The sequence below is a fragment of the Bidens hawaiensis genome, unplaced genomic scaffold (assembly GCF_021521415.1).
Source record: "Bidens hawaiensis isolate Kalapana, Puna unplaced genomic scaffold, B.hawaiensis_p1.1 tig00028802_1, whole genome shotgun sequence".
Taxonomy (NCBI): domain Eukaryota; kingdom Viridiplantae; phylum Streptophyta; class Magnoliopsida; order Asterales; family Asteraceae; genus Bidens; species Bidens hawaiensis.
In genome coordinates, this window is record NW_027494731.1 from 153,550 (window position 1) to 175,571 (window position 22,022).

A 22,022-nucleotide genomic window follows, 5' to 3' on the forward strand; every position below is an offset into this window, starting at 1 on the left:
TATAACCATGTAATAAACAACTTTTTAAATATTTTATTATCTTTTACTTTAAATATATAGTTTTTATATTTTAAATATGTTAATTTGACGAAATCATTTTTTGGGTTTAGTTCCAAAACTGTAACGAACCTAACCGATACCAACCGAATTCAAGCCGACTCGCCAACGTAACACTCGTTGTATCATAAATTATACGTATGTCATTACCATTATGGGCATTAACAAATTTTTATTTTTGGGTTCAGCACCAATTCCATAACAAACCTAGTACATATGCAAATAATATTCTCGGCATTGACTAATTTATATTACAGACTTAGTGTCATTCCTGGAACAAACCTAACCCAGCTTTGTGCCTGTACAACAAACCTAACTGATACCGACCAAATTCACATCCCACCATCACAATAAAACAAAACTTAAACTTTAATAAATTTAAAAAATGTTTTCATCACTATTTATTTCAAGTTTTAATTATTTGTTTTTATCTAATAAATATTTTAATTTCAACATATTTAGGTCGTCATAATGACGTCACCAATTTTTAGTCCAAATAAGTCATCTCTCTTTCTTCTTCCAGTATAAAAGCTTCTGAGATAAGAGTCAAGTGTGGACTAAACCACTAAGTCACTAACTGACTAACTGACCGTCAGTCCGGTGACCGGCCGGCGTTAATCTCACCGGACGGAATATTCGTGTACCGTCAAATTCACTTCACCGATCGAATCTCACATCTGTTCGTGTAATGCGATAGTCCGTACATCCATTAGCACTCTAAATTCACTCTAATTTGATTTCGATGGGCAATTGCGGCACGCGAGAGGAATCGGCAACTAATTCCGATGCTAACGGACAAGGTATGGATGTTTTTGGTGTGGATTTAGGTTTAGTTTCAGATCTAGGGCTTGTGAATTGGTGTATAATCGGTTTTGAACGGTTTTAGGGTTCGTAATTGACCTGCATTTGTGTTGTGTTTGTGATTGATGATGAATTATGTTGAATTGCAATCGGTGTGCGGTGTGTTCGTTAGTTAAGGATATGAACTTGTTTGTGAACGGTTTACGGACACGAATGAATGAATATGAATGAATACAGATAGTGTTTATGGTCAGTGTTAATGGTTCGGTCCGGTTACCAAATTTGTGTTGTGTTGTGTGTGTGTGTGTGCGCGTGTGTTTGTTTTATTTTTATATGTTAATTTACGTATAAGTTAATTACATAATACTCAAATATGCTTTTGAATTGCAATAGGTGTATAATTTTAGATCTAGGGCTTGAGAATTGGTGTATAATCGGTTTTTGAGTTATTCGAGGGTTTGTAGATGGTGTTTTGGTTGTAATTTGACCTGTATTTGTGTTGTGTTTATGATTGATGATGAATTGATGGATAAGTTAAGTTGAATTGCGCATTGAATTGCAATCGGTGTGCGATTAATCGGTTGCAGGTGACATCTGGTTCGTGTTCGTTTGTTGAGGAAATGTGTTCGTGAACAGTTTATGAACACAGACGAACGGACACGATCCGGTTACCAAATTTGTGTTGTGTTTTTATTAAAAATCATGTTCATATGCTAATTTATGTATAAGTTAATCACATACTACTCGTATATACTTTTGAGTTATTCTAGGGTTTGTAGATGGTAAATTGATTTTGAATGCTCGTAACTGACCTGCATTTGTGTTGTGTTTGATGAATTATGTTGAATTGCAATCGGTGTGCGGTTCATGGTTTATTAAGGAAATGAACTTGTTTGTGAACGGTTTACGAACTTGAATGAATGGATACGAATGAACACTGACTGTGTTTATGGTCAGTGTCAACGATCCAGTCTGTCCGATTACCAAATTTGTGCTCTGTGTGTGTGTGTTTTTTAACCTTTTTATTCATATGGTAATTTACATATAAATTAATCACATAATTCTTGTATATACTTTTGAATTGCAATCGGTGTGCGATTAATTGTTAATTAAGAAATGAACTTGTTTGTGAACGGTTTATGGACATGAATGCATGGATATGAATGAACACTGACGGTTTTTGTGGTCGGTGCCAATGGTTTGGTCTGGTTACCAAATTTGTGTTGTGTGCATGTGTGTTATTTTTTTAACATTTTTATTCATGCGTCAATTTACCTATAAATTATCACATAATACTCATATACACTTTTGAATTGCAATCGGTGTGCGGTTAATTGTTAATTAAGGAAATGAACTTGTTTGTGAACGGTTTATGTACACGAATGAATAGACATGAATGAACACTGATGGTGTTTATGGTCAGTGTTAACGGTTTGGTCCGGCTACCAAATTTGTGTTGTGTGTGTTTTAACATTTTTATTTATATGCTAATTTACGTATAAATTAATCACATAATACTCATATATACTTTTAAATTGGAATCGGTGCGTGGTTAATTGTTAATTAAGGAAACGAATTACGAACACGAATGAGCACCGACGGTGTTTATGGTCGGTGTTAACGGTCGATCCAGTTACCAAATTTGTGGTGTGTGTGTGTGTTTTTATGACATTGTTTTATAGTTAATAATGTTGCTTAAACAAACACAAGTGTACGTAAACAAACACCTTATCAATGTTCACGAACACAATTGAACGAACACAGTATCTATTTTTGTTTGTTCATTTCGTTAACTGAACGGAATTTCTTGTTCATGTTCGTTCATTTATTAAACAAACGAGCATAAACAAACTTACCCCCGAACAGTTCACCGGACGTTCGGTTTGTTTACAGCCCTATACTAAAGTATTTTGAATTGAAATTGGTGTGCAGTTAATCAGTTACAAGTGACATCTGGTAAAAGTCAGGCTTTGGAAAAGAAGCGTAGCGGGTCACTTTCGGGACTGAGCGAGCCTTCTACGCCTCGCAACGACATGGACATTAGTGAAGTGTCGAGAACGAATTCTATGTTAAATAATACTATCAGTTCGTTCACTATGTTTGAGCTTGAAACCATTACCAGAAGCTTTAGGTCTGATTACATCCTTGGGGGAGGTGGTTTCGGGACTGTTTACAAAGGTTATATAGATGATAATGTTAGGGTTGGTATCAAATCTCTGCCTGTTGCTGTTAAGGTCCTCAATAAGGAGGGTCGTCAAGGCCACCGAGAATGGCTTGTGAGTTACTGTTTACACCTATATTTGGTTACATTAATCTTTACCTTTTTTGTTAACTTATTGTGCCTTTTCTGTTATGTTGTTTGATTATATGTATGATTGATTTTGCTTGGTTTATGATCATATGGCAGACGGAAGTCAGTTTACTTGGTCAACTCAGACATCCCAATTTGGTGAGGTTGATAGGTTATTGTTGTGAGGATGATAATAGGTTGCTTGTCTATGAGTTCATGTTCAGAGGAAGCCTCGAGAATCACTTGTTCAGAAGTACGTGCCTTACGTTAGACTTGCTAACTTATCATGGTGTTCTTGTTTTTTCTTTAACTCGAGTTAATATATGGTAATTGGTAGTAATTTTGATACGATAGTATCGCGATTGTGCCTTTTGTGGTAGTGACAAAGATGGTAATAACATGAGTGAGATAGTCATGTTTGACCTAGGAGTTTGACCTGCATCGATTCTCACTTTTCCATCATTCAAGACTAATATTTTAGTTACTTTTGACCTAATGCCCTTGTTACTATACATATACAACACATCAAATATTCCATCCAATGCATAGTGATAAGACAATGACTGGAATGATTTTGTTGGCAAACAAAAACCTAATAGGTTAATAGGTTTGTCTACATTATCATTGTTTATATAAATGCTACAGCGGTCACTTTTCCGCTCACATTTACTGCATTTAAACCTTTTGTCGTTAAGCGTGTTATTTGTCATCTTATCCTTTTTGTCGTGAAGCATGTTAATCTCCTTTTGTCGCTAAGCATGTTAATCGTCATCTAGTCCTTTTGTCGTTTAGCATGTTAATCTTCTTTTGTTATTAATCATGTAGTCTCCTTTTGTCGATAAGCATGTTAATCGTCATCTAATCCTTCTTTTTTATTCAAGTATGTTTCCAATTCTTGTAAGCTCTATTATTTCAACATTTGATTTTGAACACAGTGCAGCAAACCATTGATTATTAGTTATTTAGTTGTATACTCTAAAACTCCTTTACGAGATAAAATAGGAAAAATTTTTGCACCAAAACTTGTACTAACAATAAGTGATAGACTCCAAGTTAAGAAAGTATTGATGGTTGTCTGAAACTAATGCATTATAAATTATGTAACTAAAATATTGAATATCCTGATTATTTGGTGTATCTACCAAACACTCTCGCGTTGATCTTCATGAAGCATTCATCTCCACAGTTATGAAGACTCTCTTGCATAATTAGCGTTTTGTGTTGATAAGTTACCATTATTGAATGCTTTAATTGTACCTATCGACGCTGTTAACACAAATATTATCTATTTTAATTAATTTAACATGTTTTTTTTGTGGTTTCAGAAGCATCTGTACCATTATCATGGTCAAAAAGGATGATGATTGCTCATGGAGCCGCAAAAGGCCTTGCCTTTCTACACAACTCTGAATGGCCCGTTATTTACAGGGATTTCAAAACTTCAAACATTTTGCTGGATTCGGTATGTTTACACGATCGTTTATGTTTTCCTTCACTTTAGTTCTGTTTAATATCAAATATTGTAACACTTTCATAATTGGATAGTTTTAATTTACTAATTTTCCCATTTTACTTTTAATGACCCTTATCATAAGATCTTTCAACGTTTTTTTTAAGTCAAGACGGTATCTTAACTTCACTAAGGGTAAAACTGGTATTCATGATAATTCATACCTGCATTAGTTGTACATATCTTAATAATTAAATACGCGGATATGCGTATTTATATTATTAGGTTGTACTCTAAATAAATTGACAGGTATGGAGTGGAAAGTATCAATTAGTCCTACTCTTTTGTACATAATGGTTTTGTTTACCGTTCGGGTCATTTTGTAAACGGTTTAGTTACCAATTTTATGTAAACACTAACAGCGAATAGTCTATACATAAATCTATACAAATGATCTTAACGGGACGTCATCTTTTAACGACATAAAACCTTTTTATTTCTACCCATCTTAGCTTCCATAATTGACACTTTCCACCTGTACATGCGAGGATTTGGTTAAATCACAAGCTAATAAGTAATAACATTAATACTTGATTCCACAAATTTAATTATTAAGTCAATCATATATCATTTCTCAAGTAATAATCAACGGCCATTAGTTTATAAAATTTTTGAACTTAATGGTGTTTCAAATATACAGGATTATACAGCTAAGCTATCTGATTTTGGGCTCGCAAAAGCCGGACCTCGAGGCGATGAGACCCATGTATCAACTAGGGTTATGGGTACCTATGGTTATGCTGCTCCTGAATATGTTATGACTGGTATGTATTTCAACATTAATGTTCAGAATTTTATTCAGTAAAACAATAGTGAATCAAATAACTAGAATTTGAGTAGCATCATCATACAATTTGTAATTCTAAACACAAAATAGGCATGTCAAAACAGTTGTTTAAATGGTTTTCGTTAATAAAATAGCCTTCTTTGTGGAGTATACAAAGCATTCATGTGAATTTGGGATACAACGGTTACAACCACTAGCTTGGTCTAGTGGCAAAGGTGAACTTCAAATAGGGACGAGCTTGGTACGGTATCCGTATCTGTACACGATTTTACCCGTATCGAAAATCAATAAAAACGTGTACCAATACCCGTACCGAATTTTTCGGTATGGTACGGGTACGGGTACTGGTACAGGTATTGGTATGGGTATTTCGGTACGGTACCCGTTTTTGTACCGTTTTGCTTTTTTATTTCCAAATCTCCGACGATCTTGAAACCGGTACCGGTACGAGTAACAAACAACCTGAATTAGTTCGGGTACCGGTACTCGTACAGGTAGTTGATGGGTACCAAATTAGTACAAGTACCAAATTGGTCGCCAATTTAATGATCAGAAGAACCCTTAATCTGGTCGCTGATTTTAAGTGATATGTTTGTTTGTTCGACTCTTAGATGATGTTATATTATTTAATATTGAAGAAGCCTAAGATACTTGTTCATATTATTTAATAATAATATGGTTGGAGAATTTATTTTATATATTAAATATGAAGAATCATAATTAAACCCTACATATTCCAAACAGGTACGCCCAGATTGACATGTACCGAAATCCAACAAAAACGAGTACCGATACCCGTACTGAATAGGCTAAATCGGTACGGGTATGAGTACGGTATTTGAGACAAAGTGCCCATCCCTACCTTCAACCAAATGGTTGTGGGTTCTAGTCTCACTTAAGACATGGGGTAAAATGGGTGGAAAAAAAATTAACTATTAGAGAAAATTCATGTGGAATTGGGACGGTTTAGTATTTTATCACTAACAATTCAAACTTGTAAATGAAAGAAAATAAAAAACTTAAGCTAAATAAGGAAACATGTCAAGCTGTTTAAAAATTCTGATAACGTAATCAAGAATTAAGAACCTCCTAGATTGATTTAACAAAAAAAGATTGATTACGCTAATCAAGAATTCAACACGCTAGAACCACGTTTGACCCTTCTATATCATTTTATTCAAAAAGTTAGATTAATATTTAAATTACGTAATTTTTATAATCATATTTGACACGGCAACTATTAATTTTAAAAATTTAAACAAAAGTACAAATCTGACATGACATTCTTGTATGGTGAACAGGACATCTTACAGTAAGGAGTGACGTTTACAGTTTCGGGGTCGTTCTTTTGGAACTATTAACAGGAAGAAAAGCAGTTGACAAAACAAGACCAAACAAGGAACAAAGCTTAGTGGACTGGGCCCGACCCAAACTCAAAGACAAGAAAAAAATGCTGCTAATTATGGATCCGAGGCTACAAGACCAGTACTCGCTTAGGGCAGCCCAAAAGGCTTGTAGTTTGGCATATTACTGTTTTAGCCCAAACCCGAAAGCAAGACCATTAATGAGTGATGTGGTTGAGACTTTAGAGCCTTTACAACATGGCGGTTCAAATGATGGTTCCTTGTCTTCTTCCATGTCTCCCCTGGCGGGCAGTGGCGGCGGCGGCGGCAGTGGTGATGGTTACTCAGAGTACCGAATGGGTCAGCGGTTTGTTAGGACAGTAGGAGGTGCTGGTGGTTGTCGGTCCCGAAACATGAATTGTGCTCCCGCAACTAACACTGCGTGTCGGGTTAGATAAAAACATTGAGTACAGGCGGCGGCGGTGACGATGGTGACAGTAGCGGTGGTGGTTGCTCAGAGAGATTAACTGACAGATGGTCATAAGTTTCTAGAACAGTATGTGGTGGTTACTGAAGTAACATGAGATACAAATTGTCTTGTTTTGTTGAATGGTTTAGGAAAAGGGACGCGCTTAATTTTACATATATTTTAGTTTTATTTTGTACTTGATGTTTGTTGATAATTTCATAATCATTTTTCGGGGTGTGGGTTCGGTTGAAACTTCATCCCAAAAATTAAGATCGAGAACTAAATTTGCTTACAGTTCGGTTTCTCACGTTGGGTATTTGTGTAACTCATTCCAACTTGAATCTTACTCAACCCTATAGGGCTCAATTTGTTTCGAGCTTTGTTTCTAAAGCCTAAGCTCGATTTGTGAGTAGATTTTGAAAAGGTGACAGCGTAATGCAAATAAAATCGAGTCAAAATGGGTTTGGGTTGTTACCATGAAGAAACATTAGCCAATCTGGGTCGGATATGAGTAAATGTCCTCTGGCGATGAAGATGAACACAACACCACCTTGTCTTCTCTGCCCCTCTCAAATATGCAAGACATAAAGAGCTCATTAGAAAAGGGTCAAAGATCTAGTCTTTGAACCACCTTTTGACGCCCAATTCGGTAATCGATTCACCATTAATATGAACCCTTTGTATAAAAGTATAAGCATGATAGCATATTGAGAGAGAGAGAGAGAGAGTATTGGGGTGATGAACAACATGGTGAAGAATAGGTGGAAGAGTAGTTTTAACTCTAGTGGGTTTTCCTCAAACTTGGGCTTGTCAATATCCTTTTATATGGACCAGACTTAAGTTGGGTATTCAGCTATTTGGGAAGGAGCCTCCACATAATATAATTACAGTAATCATCAAAATTTTGGAACGTAACAATATAAGAGGCTATGCATATGATTCATATCTTAATGCAACCATGCTTTTTGTTTTTTGTTTTTGATTTTTTACAAATAATAATCTCTATTTTGACCTATTGGGTGGAATTAATCCCAACTCACGACATGTTTATAATCACTTCGAACGTATTTTCCTCTAGTGATCTCATACTAACTGAAAGTTAACCACGTTAGTTGTTTTTATGTCGCAGATTGTTTGTGGCAAAAACGCCTCTCTTCTTGCAAAATTAAGAGGGATAACTTAATACACCTGGCCTACAATTCTAAAAAAAGCCCGATTGAAGCCCTAAAAAACTAACATGGTTAACTTTCAGTTAGTTAACCTGACCTACATTTCTAATGAACACTCCATTGGTAACATACACATTTTTGCACATGTGCAGTCCACGTTAGTGGTGCACAAACCGGTTAACTGGTTAGTTGAAAACCAGTCTTTTAAAAACCAGTTAGTGATCAACAGTCAACTAACTGGTTTCGGTTAACCAGTTCTTGACCAAAATGAAAACCCCGTTATAACGGTGGTATTTTCGGGTACTTACCGGTATAAGTATCCGGTTAATCGGTTATAGTGTGCACCTCTAGTCCATGTCATCAAAATAATTTAACGGCTTAACTTTCAATTGGTATGGGATCGCTGGAGGAAAATACGTTCAAAGTTAGGATTGTCATTAAACATTTTTTGAGTTGGGAATTGGGGTTATTGCCAACCAATAGGTCAAAGTTAGGATTATTAAAATCCAATTTCCTTTCCTTTCTTTTCGTTAAAATGAATTAAGTCTACTCTACATACATTTCAATTCTTAACGGTATATTTATACATGGAGGGAGGGTTAATAGGCTCAAGTTCTCTATTAATATTTTAAGGAATATGGATGGGTGGCTATTACGGTTTATAGAATGAAGTTAACCCAATAACCCATTAGTAACGACTTTTAGGTCTCTTTATACCAAACCGTTGCTGCTGCTCGATTTTGATTTGTTACATTGGTTGGAGCTGTAAACGAGCTGAACGTTTGACGAACTGTTCAGTGAAAATTCGTTTATGTTTGTTTGTTTAATAAATGAACGAACATGAATAAGGAATTTCGTTTGATTAACTAAATATGCGAACACGAACAAAGGTTGTGTCTGTTCAATTGTGTTGTTGAACGTTTGATAAGGTGTTCATTTACGTCCGTTTATTTCCGTTAATGTTTGTTTAAAATGATTCTTATATTTTTTAATGACTTTTTCAATCTTATTATATAGATTTAAGCAAACTATTAAAACAAAGATATGAGTATTATCTGATAAATTTATATGTAATTAAAAATATGAATATGAATATGAAAGTTTTTTAAAAGCACCAATACAAACTTGTCTGACCGAACCATTGACACTAAACAACAAGTTTGTGTTCATGAACCGTTTACAAACAAGTTCATTTCTTTAATATACAAAAATGAACAACAAATTTTGTTCGCTTAGATGTTCATGAATCATTCGTTATTCGTTTGTCCGATAAAAGCTTAATGGACGAACATAAACAACACCTTGTCCAGTCCAGCTCGTTCACGGTCCTAATTTTGATGCAACTTGAGTTTTTGGAACTAAACAACATTATTGCGTATAATCACAAGTACTGATTTCCATAGGAAAGAAGTCATTTTAGTTAAAATAAATAAAAAAAAAAAAGAACTTTCAAAACTATATGTATCATTAGGGTTAGGTTATAATAGGAAGTATAGTTTTTGTAAGAAGGATAGGAAGTAATCTTGTCCATTGATTTTGTATATGGAGGGTTGAGATTAGTTTAGGGGAAATCAAGTGTGAACATAAGGAAAAGGGTATAAAAGGAATAACACATTTGTTTACTTTCTCTCTCCACATGCAAAGCACATGTCAAATTCCCCCATTATTTTTAAACGTCCATAACTTTTTTTTACAACGTTTTTATTGAAAAACAAATTCACCATAATAATGAGTGTCTTTTTATCTTTTATATGAGTACCATATTGTTATATAAAAATTGAAAAAAAATAAGTGGGTTTTTACAAATTGTGTTTTATAAAATTGTGTTATACAATAGTATTTTTCATTGTGTTTTTTCCATTGTGTTTTTTACATTGTGTCATACAATTGTGTTTTTATCATTGTGTTTTTTTCCATTGTGTTTTTTACATTGTGTTTTTGATATTAAAGTGTTGACTAAAATACCCTCCTTCCTAGCCTTCTTAGAAAAATCAAACTTCTTATTTGAACCTAACCCTTTATTATTATAAAAAGATATAAGTTTTGCCATATTACTAGAACTTAAGTAATGATCAGGTCTGGTTGAACGGGCTTTTTGGTTTGGGAAAATATGTAACTAATGATATTAGGAAAGGTAAATATGTAACCAACCCTTTGATCAATCCACGAACGATTCAGTATTTATAAACCCGACCATTAACACTCTTATCTTATCCACACCAAGTCAAAATCTGTAAAATAAATGAGCAAACCATCAAGAAATAGATTCATTCTTTTAGCATTATTTCAACACAATAATACTTTGGGGATTAAAAGAAACAAATTTTCGCCCCATAAATCTACAGGCGGTCAAAGTCAAGAATACAAAATTGTATTGAGGTTTTAGCTACTTAGCTACATACATACCCTATAAGATATGATCCCGTGTGTTTGTATGAATCAATCGCCGGATATGTAACTCTTACCCTCGTAATACCTTCTCTCACTTTCTCCCTTCCGTTCGTTGCGTTTCTAAACAAAAAACAAAGAATCAAATATTAAACTTCCATAGTTAGTGTGGTAAATATATTTAACCTTTTATATGCTATCCGATGTGCATTTTGAAACTCGATATTCAGAATCCTATAAGATGTTTTGAAACTTGATACATGGTATCCACGTCAACGAAACAAGATGATTGTGCTAGTAACTGACGTTTATAACTGATTTCGCATGTTTGTCGATTTTAATATTTTAAACAAGTTTTAAGGGTTTTAAACTACTAAATTGGGTTAAGGGGGGTTTTTTGTACAACAATGAAAGTGCATCTTGAATACTTCAATATATCCACGTTTAAAATATAAAAATTTATAATCTATCAACTATAATATATTTCATAATTATTTATTTCACATATTAAAATTTATTTAGGACACTATCTACACTTCTCTACCATATTGAAAGAAAAGAAAGTAACTCATTCTAATTACTCGGAGCGGCAAGACCAATGGTACCCGAAACCCGAAGTGAGTCAAACGGGCCATTCTTCAGTTCTTATACATCTGACTTTTCGGGTTTCAGTGCGGGTCGAGCCGACCCCCCACAAAATATATATCTAGTTTTCATTGTCGTCGGGTAGTCAAAGTGCATATTTATATTTCGTTGAAGTTACCGATACAAGCACACACAAAACAAAAGCCTTGGCACCCATACAAAACATCAAAACCTATACTGTACCGTTCGTTGAAGGTATCACATTTTTAACTTTTGCAAGCAGTGGTCACAAGTCACAACGTTCACAAGACTAGCATTCTGAACTGTAACAGTACAGTTCTTTTTTCCCTCTCTAGTCGTTTTCTGATTTTTTTTTATTTCTTTTGTATAATACATTAAATTCTCTATTTGTTTTTTTTATAAATACATAGCATAATTATAACTAGTTGTGCATTAAGTTATATATAACTTTTTAGGCTGTATGTATATGTATTTATATAAGAAAATTGGATTTTAATAATCCAAGCTATTACCCATTGGCCACTAATAATCCCAACTAACAATGTAACCAGTGTTAAATCCCAATTAACTCCGTTAGTTTTCCTACTTAAAATATGTAAAATGAACAAAGTAGCCATACCTTTAAAAACTAAATTGAAAGATATGGATGCTTCAATCTTAAATACTAAATGCTAAAGACTGATCATCTCGTCACCTAGGCCTGTAAACGAACCGAACGTTCGGTGAACATTCGCAAACCGTTCGACGGGATGTTCGTTTATGTTCGTTTATTTAATAAACGAACGAACTTGAACAAAAAACTTGTGTTCGTTTAATTAAACGAACATGAACACATGTTCCGTTCGTTCATTTATGTTCATGAACGTTCGTTTATTTATGTTCATTTATGTGTGTTCATTTATGTTTGTTTATGTATTAATAGAAGATAATTGAATATTATCTAGATAGGTCATCTGCTTAAAGGTTTTATATTTGTTAATTTGTGTTCATTTAGGTGTTTTCATTTAAGTTCGTTTATGTTTATTTGTGTTCATTTACATTTGTTCATGTATGTTCGTTTACTTTTGTTCAGTTATGTTCATTTAGATTTTAAACAAACGAACACAAATGTCCCTTTTAAAATAAACGAACATGAACATAAATATTTGTTCAATTAAGTGTTTGTGTTCTTTTAAAGTTAAATGAAAGAACACGAACATGCCATTTTTCGTGTTCATTCGATTCGTTTACAGGCTTTCATTATTCACATTGATGAATACATCAGTCTCGATCTCTAGGCTTTTCCAATTTTATTTGTGTTCGTGAACCGTTCGTGAACACATTAATTTCCTTAATGAACGAACACGAACATAAAATCTCGTTCGGTAAGTGTTCGTGAACCGTTTGTGAACACATTATTTTCTTAACGAACGAACATGAACAAGGCCTTGTTTGTGTCCGTTCGGTTCGTTTACAGCCCTATCGTCACCTACACACATCCGACCACCATCTCCGGGATGGTGTGTTTTCGGGCATCAGAGGAGGAAATCGTCAGCCGCCCTTCATGATCTTAACTATCGAATCGTCAAACCCCCTAGTGTAGCATTAGCATATTTGAATCGGGTTGTTGTGGATTGCCGAAAAACAGAGAGGAGACAAGAGACGAGGGGTGAAAGAAGTAGATCTTAACAGAGATGAATAACAGGTACGAGGAGGTGTCTGCACCGAGCTGATCTGAAACGCCGTAACTCGTTAGACCATCAACCAAGTAGATCTGAATCGGATTGCGGTGGGTCGCCGGAAAAGGAGAAGACGAGGGGGTGAAACAAGTGGGTCTGAACTGAGATGAAATACGGAGATGACAGAGGAGATGAATTGAGCAGATTCGAAACGCCACAGCCCACGAGCATGATGGTGGTGATGAACAAAAATGACGGTGGTCGACCGGAAATGGAGGCCGATGAATTGGTTCGTGTTGCATAAGAGAAACGGAAATGTGTAAGCGTAAGGAGGTGGTAGTAGTGGCCTGAGTTGATAATGATGATAAAGACGGTGGCTGGCAGTGGTCGGAGATGGTGAATGTGACGGTTGGCGGCGATGTGGTAGGGACGACGAAGATTTGGGTGGTGGCTGTTTTTTTTAATGTTTTGTTTTCTATATATAAATATAAGGGGCATTTTAGTAATTTTTAATTGTTAGTGAGGGTATTTTGGTCATTTCATACCAACTTAAAAGAAAATAACTAACGGAGTTAACAATTTGTCAGATTGGGACTATTATTGGTAACAAAACAGAAAGTTGGGATTAACACCGGTTACATGATTACATTGTTAGTTGGGATTATCAGTGGCCAATGGGTAATAGCTTGGATTATTAAAATCCAATTTTCCATTTATATATAGCTAAATATTTGGTACATAGTACCAAAAGCCAGCTGTAAAATATATAAAAAACTTATATAAGCAATATGCGACTCGCATATGAAAACTGATGCCTTTATGTGCTGTACGTCTCGGTTTTAGACCGTTTCTCCATGGTGTGCTTCTCGCTTTTACCAAGCTGACTTGTATCGAAACCATTAACCATAAGATGAATACAGGTGTTCGTACCGATATTGTTAAATCGGTATTTGTGTGAGTATGCTCGTTATAGCAGGGTACCCATTAAAAATAATAATCCCTAGTTTAAAATATAAATAATATTTTATTTTAATACATGTTTTAAAAAAGAGTTATACCGGTGGTTTGAGAAAAAAATGTTACATAAAAATATATAGTAGTCAAGTTCTAATGCATATTAAAATCTTAAAGCTTTTTCCAACTCTAAAAACCATTTTGTTTTATTAGACCTATTAGCATTTAACAAAAAAAAATGCAGACAAGCCTTTTCAAAAAATAGGTAAAAAAAAAGTGTTAGAACCTGATAAGCCTCATGATTTGATACAATCCTTTTAATGATTGTGCTTGTAGTGATATCCAGAGGACTTTCTAACACTTTAAATATCTCAATATTTTTTGGAACCTCGTATGGATCCCGATCATCCTGTGAGGTCATCAACCGAAGAGCATAAATAATATTTTAAAAAATTATTTAAGCTGTAAAATATAGCATACCTTTTCAAAATCATCATCTTCTGCTACTGTCCCGTGGACAACCAAAGAGATATTAAAGGTTGTTATCTGCATTATGTGATTAAGAACGCTTTATATTAGCAAATTTATTAACTTTGAGGCAACATTTTTCATTAAAGAATTCGAGTAAATAAATGGTACTCCGTCCCAAGGTGACATGTAAGAATTGAACTACATTTTTATTAGGTTAATATGCGATAAGATTGCTAAAGAACAAATAGGTAAATGTAAATACGAATCTATTTAACATCATCATCATCATCATCATCGTACTCAGTATATCCCACCAATAGCAATGCTATGGTAGGGTCTGAGGAGGGTAAGATGTAGACAGCCTTACCTCTATCCCATAGGGATAGAGAGGCTGCTTCCGGTGATATCCATATCTTTTGAAAAAAATGGATATGTATATGTAAAATACAATATCGTATATGTAACTCACCATATCTTTTGAAATCTCCCATGGAGCACCAATAATAACTTCATCAACATACCGACAAGCCAAAACGCTTAGGCTTTGCTCATGGAGATTCATGATTGGACGGTGTACTCCTCTATTGGCACTGAATGAATAAACAAACAACATAACAATATAGAAAGAAAAAACAATTACGAGTTATGAAACAAATTACGTAAAAAATATCATACACGATACTAAAGGTAGGATAGGCGTGGGAAGGGTAACATGTTGCAGATAATAAATATGTTAAATAAGATCACAGTCTTGTGGATTCAAATAGGTCCCTTCTTGATAAAAGTACAAACAAAACTAACTTTAATGTGACCTAGTAAGCACTACGTATCTAAAATTCTCTATCTCCAACTATTAACCATTAAAATTTTAATTTTATTTTATTACAGATCCCGACTTAGAAGTTAAATGGATTGTCATTTTGATACAAGTTTCAGCAACCTGACAGCGCATACTGTTTACTATCTTATGAATTTCTCATTTATTAAGAGGCATAATGACACTATGAGCCCACCCAAAAAGTAGCAACTTCATAAAACACAAGAGTTAAAATACTTAAGATATTGTGAGAACCTAACTATCTATGAGTAGCGTGAGAAGACTTTGATTCACTAAATTATAACTTTGATTCATAATTTTGTATTTCAGTGGAACTAGAACTAATTAAAAAAGATCACAAATAAAAACTGTAAATCGAATTTACCAATTTGGTGAATCAAAGTCTCTTTACGCGTCTCACAAATACTTAGCTTCTCATTTAGTCCACATACTATATACATGTGTGCGTGCATAGAAAGAGATATAGAGAGGTCATAGTGTCATACGTCACAGTTTGATCTGTGTGAATCCCAACAAGTAAAAAATCTCCAAGCCCACGAGCAAGTCTCAAAATCTGTGAAAACAAAGATTTTTTTATTTCAAGACTCAAAACACTAATTTAGATAAAGTGATATGAACTAATTTTATGAACCTACCTCCACATGTCCAGCATGAAACAGATCAAATGCACCATCTATATAAACTATGCGATCATTAGGTCCAGCTGCCTGCAAAAACAGCAGTATGACCATAAAGCCTGAGTTATATTACATGTTTACATATAAACTGTCCCGTGAAATTAAAGATTATAAGCACCTTTCCATTAGAAAACTGGACAATCCTGCGAGATGTAGGAAGAAAATGAGAAACGCGGGTCCCACTACCAGAGCCACCATCATCGTGCTTCTGGTTATGACCATGACTAAACTGTCTCTGCAAGGAAGCATGACTAGGGCTCCCACTACTAGTCCTCTCCCTTACACAAAGTAGCATACGCCCTGCATCAATCACATTCCAAAACAATTCAAAATTGCAGTCTATGATGGGACCCATTTCCTATATGTGACGAAGAATAGTGCATACCAACGATGTCTGTGCTTGACACTCCTTCAGTTCGCTTTATTTGTTTATAGCGACCTGCTTTCTTTGCAAGGGCATATGCATCGGTTCCATCAGGAAGAATGCATGGATCATCTCCATGAATGATATAATCTATGTTGTATTCATCAAATAGTTTCCTCATAAATTCTTCAGTTATAGCATACGGTGCATCGGGAATGACTTCATCAACCCATTTCACAGCACTAACCATAAGCATCCTAAGATTAAACAAAACGAGATGAAAACCGTATCAGATAAAAGATTTAATGTTTATCTTACTATGCATTAATGCATGTAATATTCCTTCCATATCATAATTTCCCTCTTTTAAAACATCACAACAGAAAAGATATGAAGTAATGTACTTGCCAAATCATAAAGCCCCAAAATTGGAAGTATTGATGTCATAAATTCCAAGCATAGTTTAGACCAGTAAAACCCCTACCTACCATTGTTCAAGCTGGAAAGCACTAACCTATTTGATTTGAAATATAGAACTTTAAGCTACTCAGCCTACTGACTACCCTACTAGAATGATAACAGTGAGTATAACACATTATTTGACATATGCACCAAAAAAGTAAGCCTCCATGAAAAACTTTCATGCAGAAAAACAGTAGACCTAATAACATTACATGATAATTAAACAAATGCATCAACTATATCATTACAATACAACAAGCTAGATATTGGCTTCAAACTTGGTATGTAACTAGGGGTGCAAACAAGCCTAGCCGCTCGCGAGCTACTCGAGATCGGATCAATGTAAATATCAAAACAAGCCTAGCCTTATCGAGCTCGAGCCTCAAATAAAGTTTGTTCAGTTATCGAGCCCGAGCTCGAGCCTTGTATGCGATGATCGTTTAGCCTCGCCAAGTGCCTTAACAAGCCATATGCAATTTGGACTTCTATGTATTAATTTCACACTGCACAGCCGAGCTTTGGCTTGTTTAAGATTTTCACAAAATATATAAAAATGTATTTAAATTAAATAACATATAATAAACGAGTTCAGCCCGAGCTGAGCTGAGCCGAGCTCAAGTTTAAAATATGACTCACAAGTCGAGCTCCAGCTTTAAAAAAAGAGTTCTAAACGAGCCTTAATGAGCTCGAGCCTTTATGAGAAGATCATTTAGGCTTGTCGAGTGCCTTAACAAGCATTGTGTATTTTTAAATTTAAACTCTTTTCGACTTCTATGTATTAACTTCACACCGCACAGCTGAGTTCGATCCGAGCTTTTGCTCATTTAAGGTACTACACACAAGCTCGATCCGAGCTTATGCTCCTTTTTAAGGTTTTCTCAAAATTTATAAAATAATCAAAAATGTATTTAAAATAGTTAGTATGCAATAATCGAGTCCAGCCCGAACCTAATATTTTTTCAAGCTGAGCTTGAGCCTCAAATAAAGCTCGTTTAATGTTTTCTCAAAACATAAAAAATAGCTAAATATGTGTAGTAAACAAATCCAGCCTAAGCCGAGCTCAATCTTAAAAATATCACTCACGAGCCGAGCCGAGCCGAGCTGGAGCTGTTCTAAGTCAAAACGAGCTGAGCTTGAGCCTGCTTTAAGTTCAGAAATAAACACTGTTTGCAATAAGCAATTGCATCAATCAATCTCTAAACAAAACATAATCTCATAACCAAAACATTTCACCTAATAATTCCAATCCACACCTAATTTTCAATAACCTAATTTGATAATAATAACAATAAAGCTCGCTTAGGCTCACTGAGCGCCTTAATGAGCCTCGTGTATTTTTTTTAGTTTAAAACGCTTTTGGACTTCTATGTATTAATTTCACACTGCACATCCGAGCTCGAGCCGATCTTATGCTCGTGTAAGGTTTTCTCAAAATATATAAACATAACTAAAAATGTAATTATTATAAACTAAATAATAAACAAGTCGAGCCCGAGCCCGAGCCGAGCTCAAGCTTGAAAATATGACTCACAAGCCGAGCTCACGCTCTTGTAAGTCAAAACGAGCCAATCTCGAGCTTGTCACAGCTCGTTTGCACCTCTAATGTAACCTAATTCAGAAATAAACACTGTTTGCAATAAGCAATTGTATCAATCAATCTCCAAACAAAACATAATCCCATAAGCAATACATTTCTCCTAATTTCCAATAACCTAATTTCATCATCATACTAATAATTATAATAATAATAAGGCATTTGCAATTTAAACAACAACAACCACCTCTCATGAAGAGGCGTAACCGGAGGTCCTTTATTCGCCGTAATCTCCAAACCTAATACTTTTTCAAGCTGGGCTCGAGCCTCAAATAAAGCTCGTTTAATGTTTTCTCAAAACATAAAAAATAACTAAAATGTATAATAAACAAATCCAGCCTGAGCCGAGCTCAATCTTAAAAAAAATCACTCACGAGCCGAGCTGGAGCTGTTCTTAGTCAAAAGGAGCGGAGCTTGAGCCTCGTCGAGCTCGTTTAAGTTCAGAAATAAACACTGTTTGCATCAATCAATCTATAAACAAAACATAATCGCATAACCAACACACTTCACCTAATAATTCCAATCCACACCTAATTTCCAATAACCTAATTTCATAATAATAATAATAATAATAATAACCTTTCATGAAGAGGTGTAACCGGAGGTCCTTTATTCGCCGTAATCTCCACATCGCTCACAACGCCTACAATCAATTGATCGCCAAGCGCACGTGCTTGCCGGAGTGCATTGCAGTGTCCGTAATGCATCATGTCAAAGCATCCGTCCATGTACACACGTACCGGCCTCTTCTTCTTCCTCTTATTATTATTACTATTAGAAACAATAATATTTAACGGCGAGTATTCCGGCCACGCGGCGGTGGTTACCGCCACCACAGATATGCCGGCGATTACACCGCCGATTAACCATGACGTCAGCAACCGCCGTGAGGAGGTGGTTGACGAGGTTTCTAGACCTGTATATGAAACCATCGTTTTACGGTTAGTAATAATAAAAATAATAATATTATTATTATTATTAAAGAATTTGTTTCAAATATTGTGTTCGGTTTTTTCACTGCTTTATTTATTCTTTAAATAGCTTTTTATTTATTGGTTACTGATGTGGCTTTTGTTTTTATTCTTTTCTTTTTTATATTATCCTCTACTACTTTTTAATATGCCCGAAATGATGGTTAGAGATGGCAACAAACCGGGTTTAGGCGAGGCATTGTAATCTCATACTCATTCATGTTTGTAAAACTATGTGTCGACCCATTACCTGTCAGGGCCCTTTACCTGTAAGGTATTTGTCGGGTAACTATCATCGGGTATCGGGCATAACCGTAGGTATTGGGTATACCTGTTAGGATTTTCAAACACATTCTTTTATCATTATAATTATTTTATAGCTTTTATGCATACAACTATCACAACTTAAAATACAATACACTCCATGTATATAAACACTCCATATATATAAGCATTACAATAAATAAATAATATAATTATAATTATATATATATATATATATCTACCTATTATAATAAAGTAAAATAAATGTGGACACTTGTCGTGTTTTGATTAATTCTCATAATTTTTTCCCTCCAAAACTAATATATCTAATAAATCAATAATTATTCACTTTTCTTTTACACTATATTTATATAATATCTATATATTTTTATAAATATAATTATTAACATATTATTTTACTATATATTCAAAATACTTGGTGAATTCTAAAATTTAACAACAAATCATGTTTCTCAAATGAAAATTGTTTCGGGTTTTTTTGAGGAACTTAAATTTGATTTTATGGGTCAAAAGTTGGTAAATAGATTGTTTGGTACAAATTAACTACATTTTGGTTAAAATTTGTTAAGGTCAAAAATGAAAATTTTGAGTATTTTTAAAAGTTTGAGAATGCAAAATAGATTTATTGTTAAATTTGTTATGGTTCAAAGTGTTGACTTTAAAATGTCAAAAGTATGAAAATTAAAATTTTAAATATGATTCGGGTTTCAAATTTATTTTTAAGGGCATTTTTTGAAATAATCAAAAGGTTCAGGATTTGGCAAACTGAATATTTTTCCCTCAAATATTAAAATTTAAGAAAACATTGTGAACACTTTCGACATGCCACCCTCATGCCTATCAATGCTTAACTTTTATCAAATTTGAAATATTTATGTCAACATTAAATTTTCTTTCAATGGTGATCAGAACATCATATGAGAAGCATGACATGCTAAACTATGCTCAAATGAAATAAAATATTTACAAAATTGAATGAGTTAACATGTTGTTTTTTATGTTGTCATTATGACAAAGTCGATAAGCCCTCTGAAACTTATCAAAATATTTTTCATGGTGTAGCTCAAAAAAACATAGTTCTTGAAGAACATTCATTGTTACAATTTAATGTTCTACTTTCCTTTAATTGGTGGTAAATTGATAAATATATCAATAAAGGTAACGCTCCTTTTGTATTTAGGCTAAATGGTTAGAACTACTATCGTATGAGAAGTCTTATTTCCGAAATTAGTTCATAACCAAAATTCTTTCATACATATATGACACCAAGAATGAATTTTTCGATAGAAAGAAGCATTATCGGGTACATTTTTGCACGAACATTTTTTTATTAAGTTCATTTAAAAAAATCATTTTGTGATATAAATAAAATCAATTTATGTACACATTGTATAGATACAAGCATAGATGTAATACATTTTTTTTTCATATACGCTATGTAATTATTTGTTTTACTTATAATTTTATAATTTGAATTATCTCGTGTATGACACAGGCTCTAAAACTAGTATATATATACACACACACACACTTCATAACCTACAAACTACAAAGATCTAATCCTATACTTGGTCTATACCCGCAAAAATTTTAAATCCCAAGCCCAAACCTAGCCCATACCCATTAGGTTTCGGATATACCCGTCTCATTTGTTTCGGGTATACTTGTCGGGTTCGGGCTTTTTTTCAATCCCTAGTGATGGTTTTTGTTTGGAAATATTTTTGTTACTTTTTATGGCAAAATGTTTTTATGTGGAGTGTGATACAAGACAAATATTTCCAAACTTTACTATTGGTCTAAGTATAAATAATCACTATTAGTCTTGCCATAGAGACTTGCATTTGTGATCAAGCTTTACCGTGTCTATGAGAGTAAATTTGTTGTGTGAGATAATTACCAGAGTTAAAGAGTCAAATCTAGTTTTTTTAACATGCGATCGATCGTAGGTGGCGTTGATTACTATTCATTATTTATAGTATAATTATGTATCATTTGACTTCTGCCTTTTGAGGGCTAGTCTTCATAGTATTTAGATGTGTTTGTAGAGTGTACTAAGTTAGATACTCATGTCATACATGAGCTTGACAACTTAAATTCTGTAAGTGATAACTTTTGATAAATAAAGTTGAGTAATACATTAATAAGTATGTAGTTAAATTACAACTATACTATTCACAATCTTAAAAATAAATCATAAATCTCTAAATACAACTTTCGATACAACAGTAGATGATACACTAAAATATGGTAACAGCTAAAGTAAGATAGAATTATGAGAGCATAAATGGTACAATTGGAAGAATACGAACTAGTCATCAATAGAAGAAA

The 22,022-nt window shown here is 34.1% G+C and overlaps 2 protein-coding genes across 2 annotated transcripts; one reads left to right on the top strand and one right to left on the bottom strand.

Moving 5' to 3' along the window:
• The first annotated feature begins 798 nt into the window (after positions 1-798).
• Positions 799-7,261, top strand: LOC143577791 (putative serine/threonine-protein kinase PBL8). Its single transcript, XM_077061519.1, has 6 exons — positions 799-857; positions 2,791-3,134; positions 3,266-3,401; positions 4,474-4,610; positions 5,299-5,422; positions 6,747-7,261. Exons 1-6 carry the CDS (start codon positions 800-802, stop codon positions 7,244-7,246), a joined length of 1,299 nt encoding a protein of 432 aa, XP_076917634.1. The 5' UTR covers position 799; the 3' UTR covers positions 7,247-7,261.
• Positions 7,262-10,706: 3,445 nt separating this feature from the next.
• LOC143577792 (ethanolamine-phosphate cytidylyltransferase-like) lies at positions 10,707-19,370 on the bottom strand. The gene is made up of 9 exons (XM_077061520.1): positions 19,018-19,370; positions 16,404-16,639; positions 16,137-16,318; positions 15,977-16,048; positions 15,827-15,894; positions 14,973-15,093; positions 14,513-14,578; positions 14,319-14,441; positions 10,707-10,937 (listed from the first exon to the last, which is right to left on the bottom strand). The coding sequence occupies exons 1-9, from the start codon at positions 19,368-19,370 to the stop codon at positions 10,866-10,868; spliced, it is 1,293 nt and encodes a 430-aa protein (XP_076917635.1). The 3' UTR covers positions 10,707-10,865.
• Positions 19,371-22,022: the final 2,652 nt, after the last annotated feature.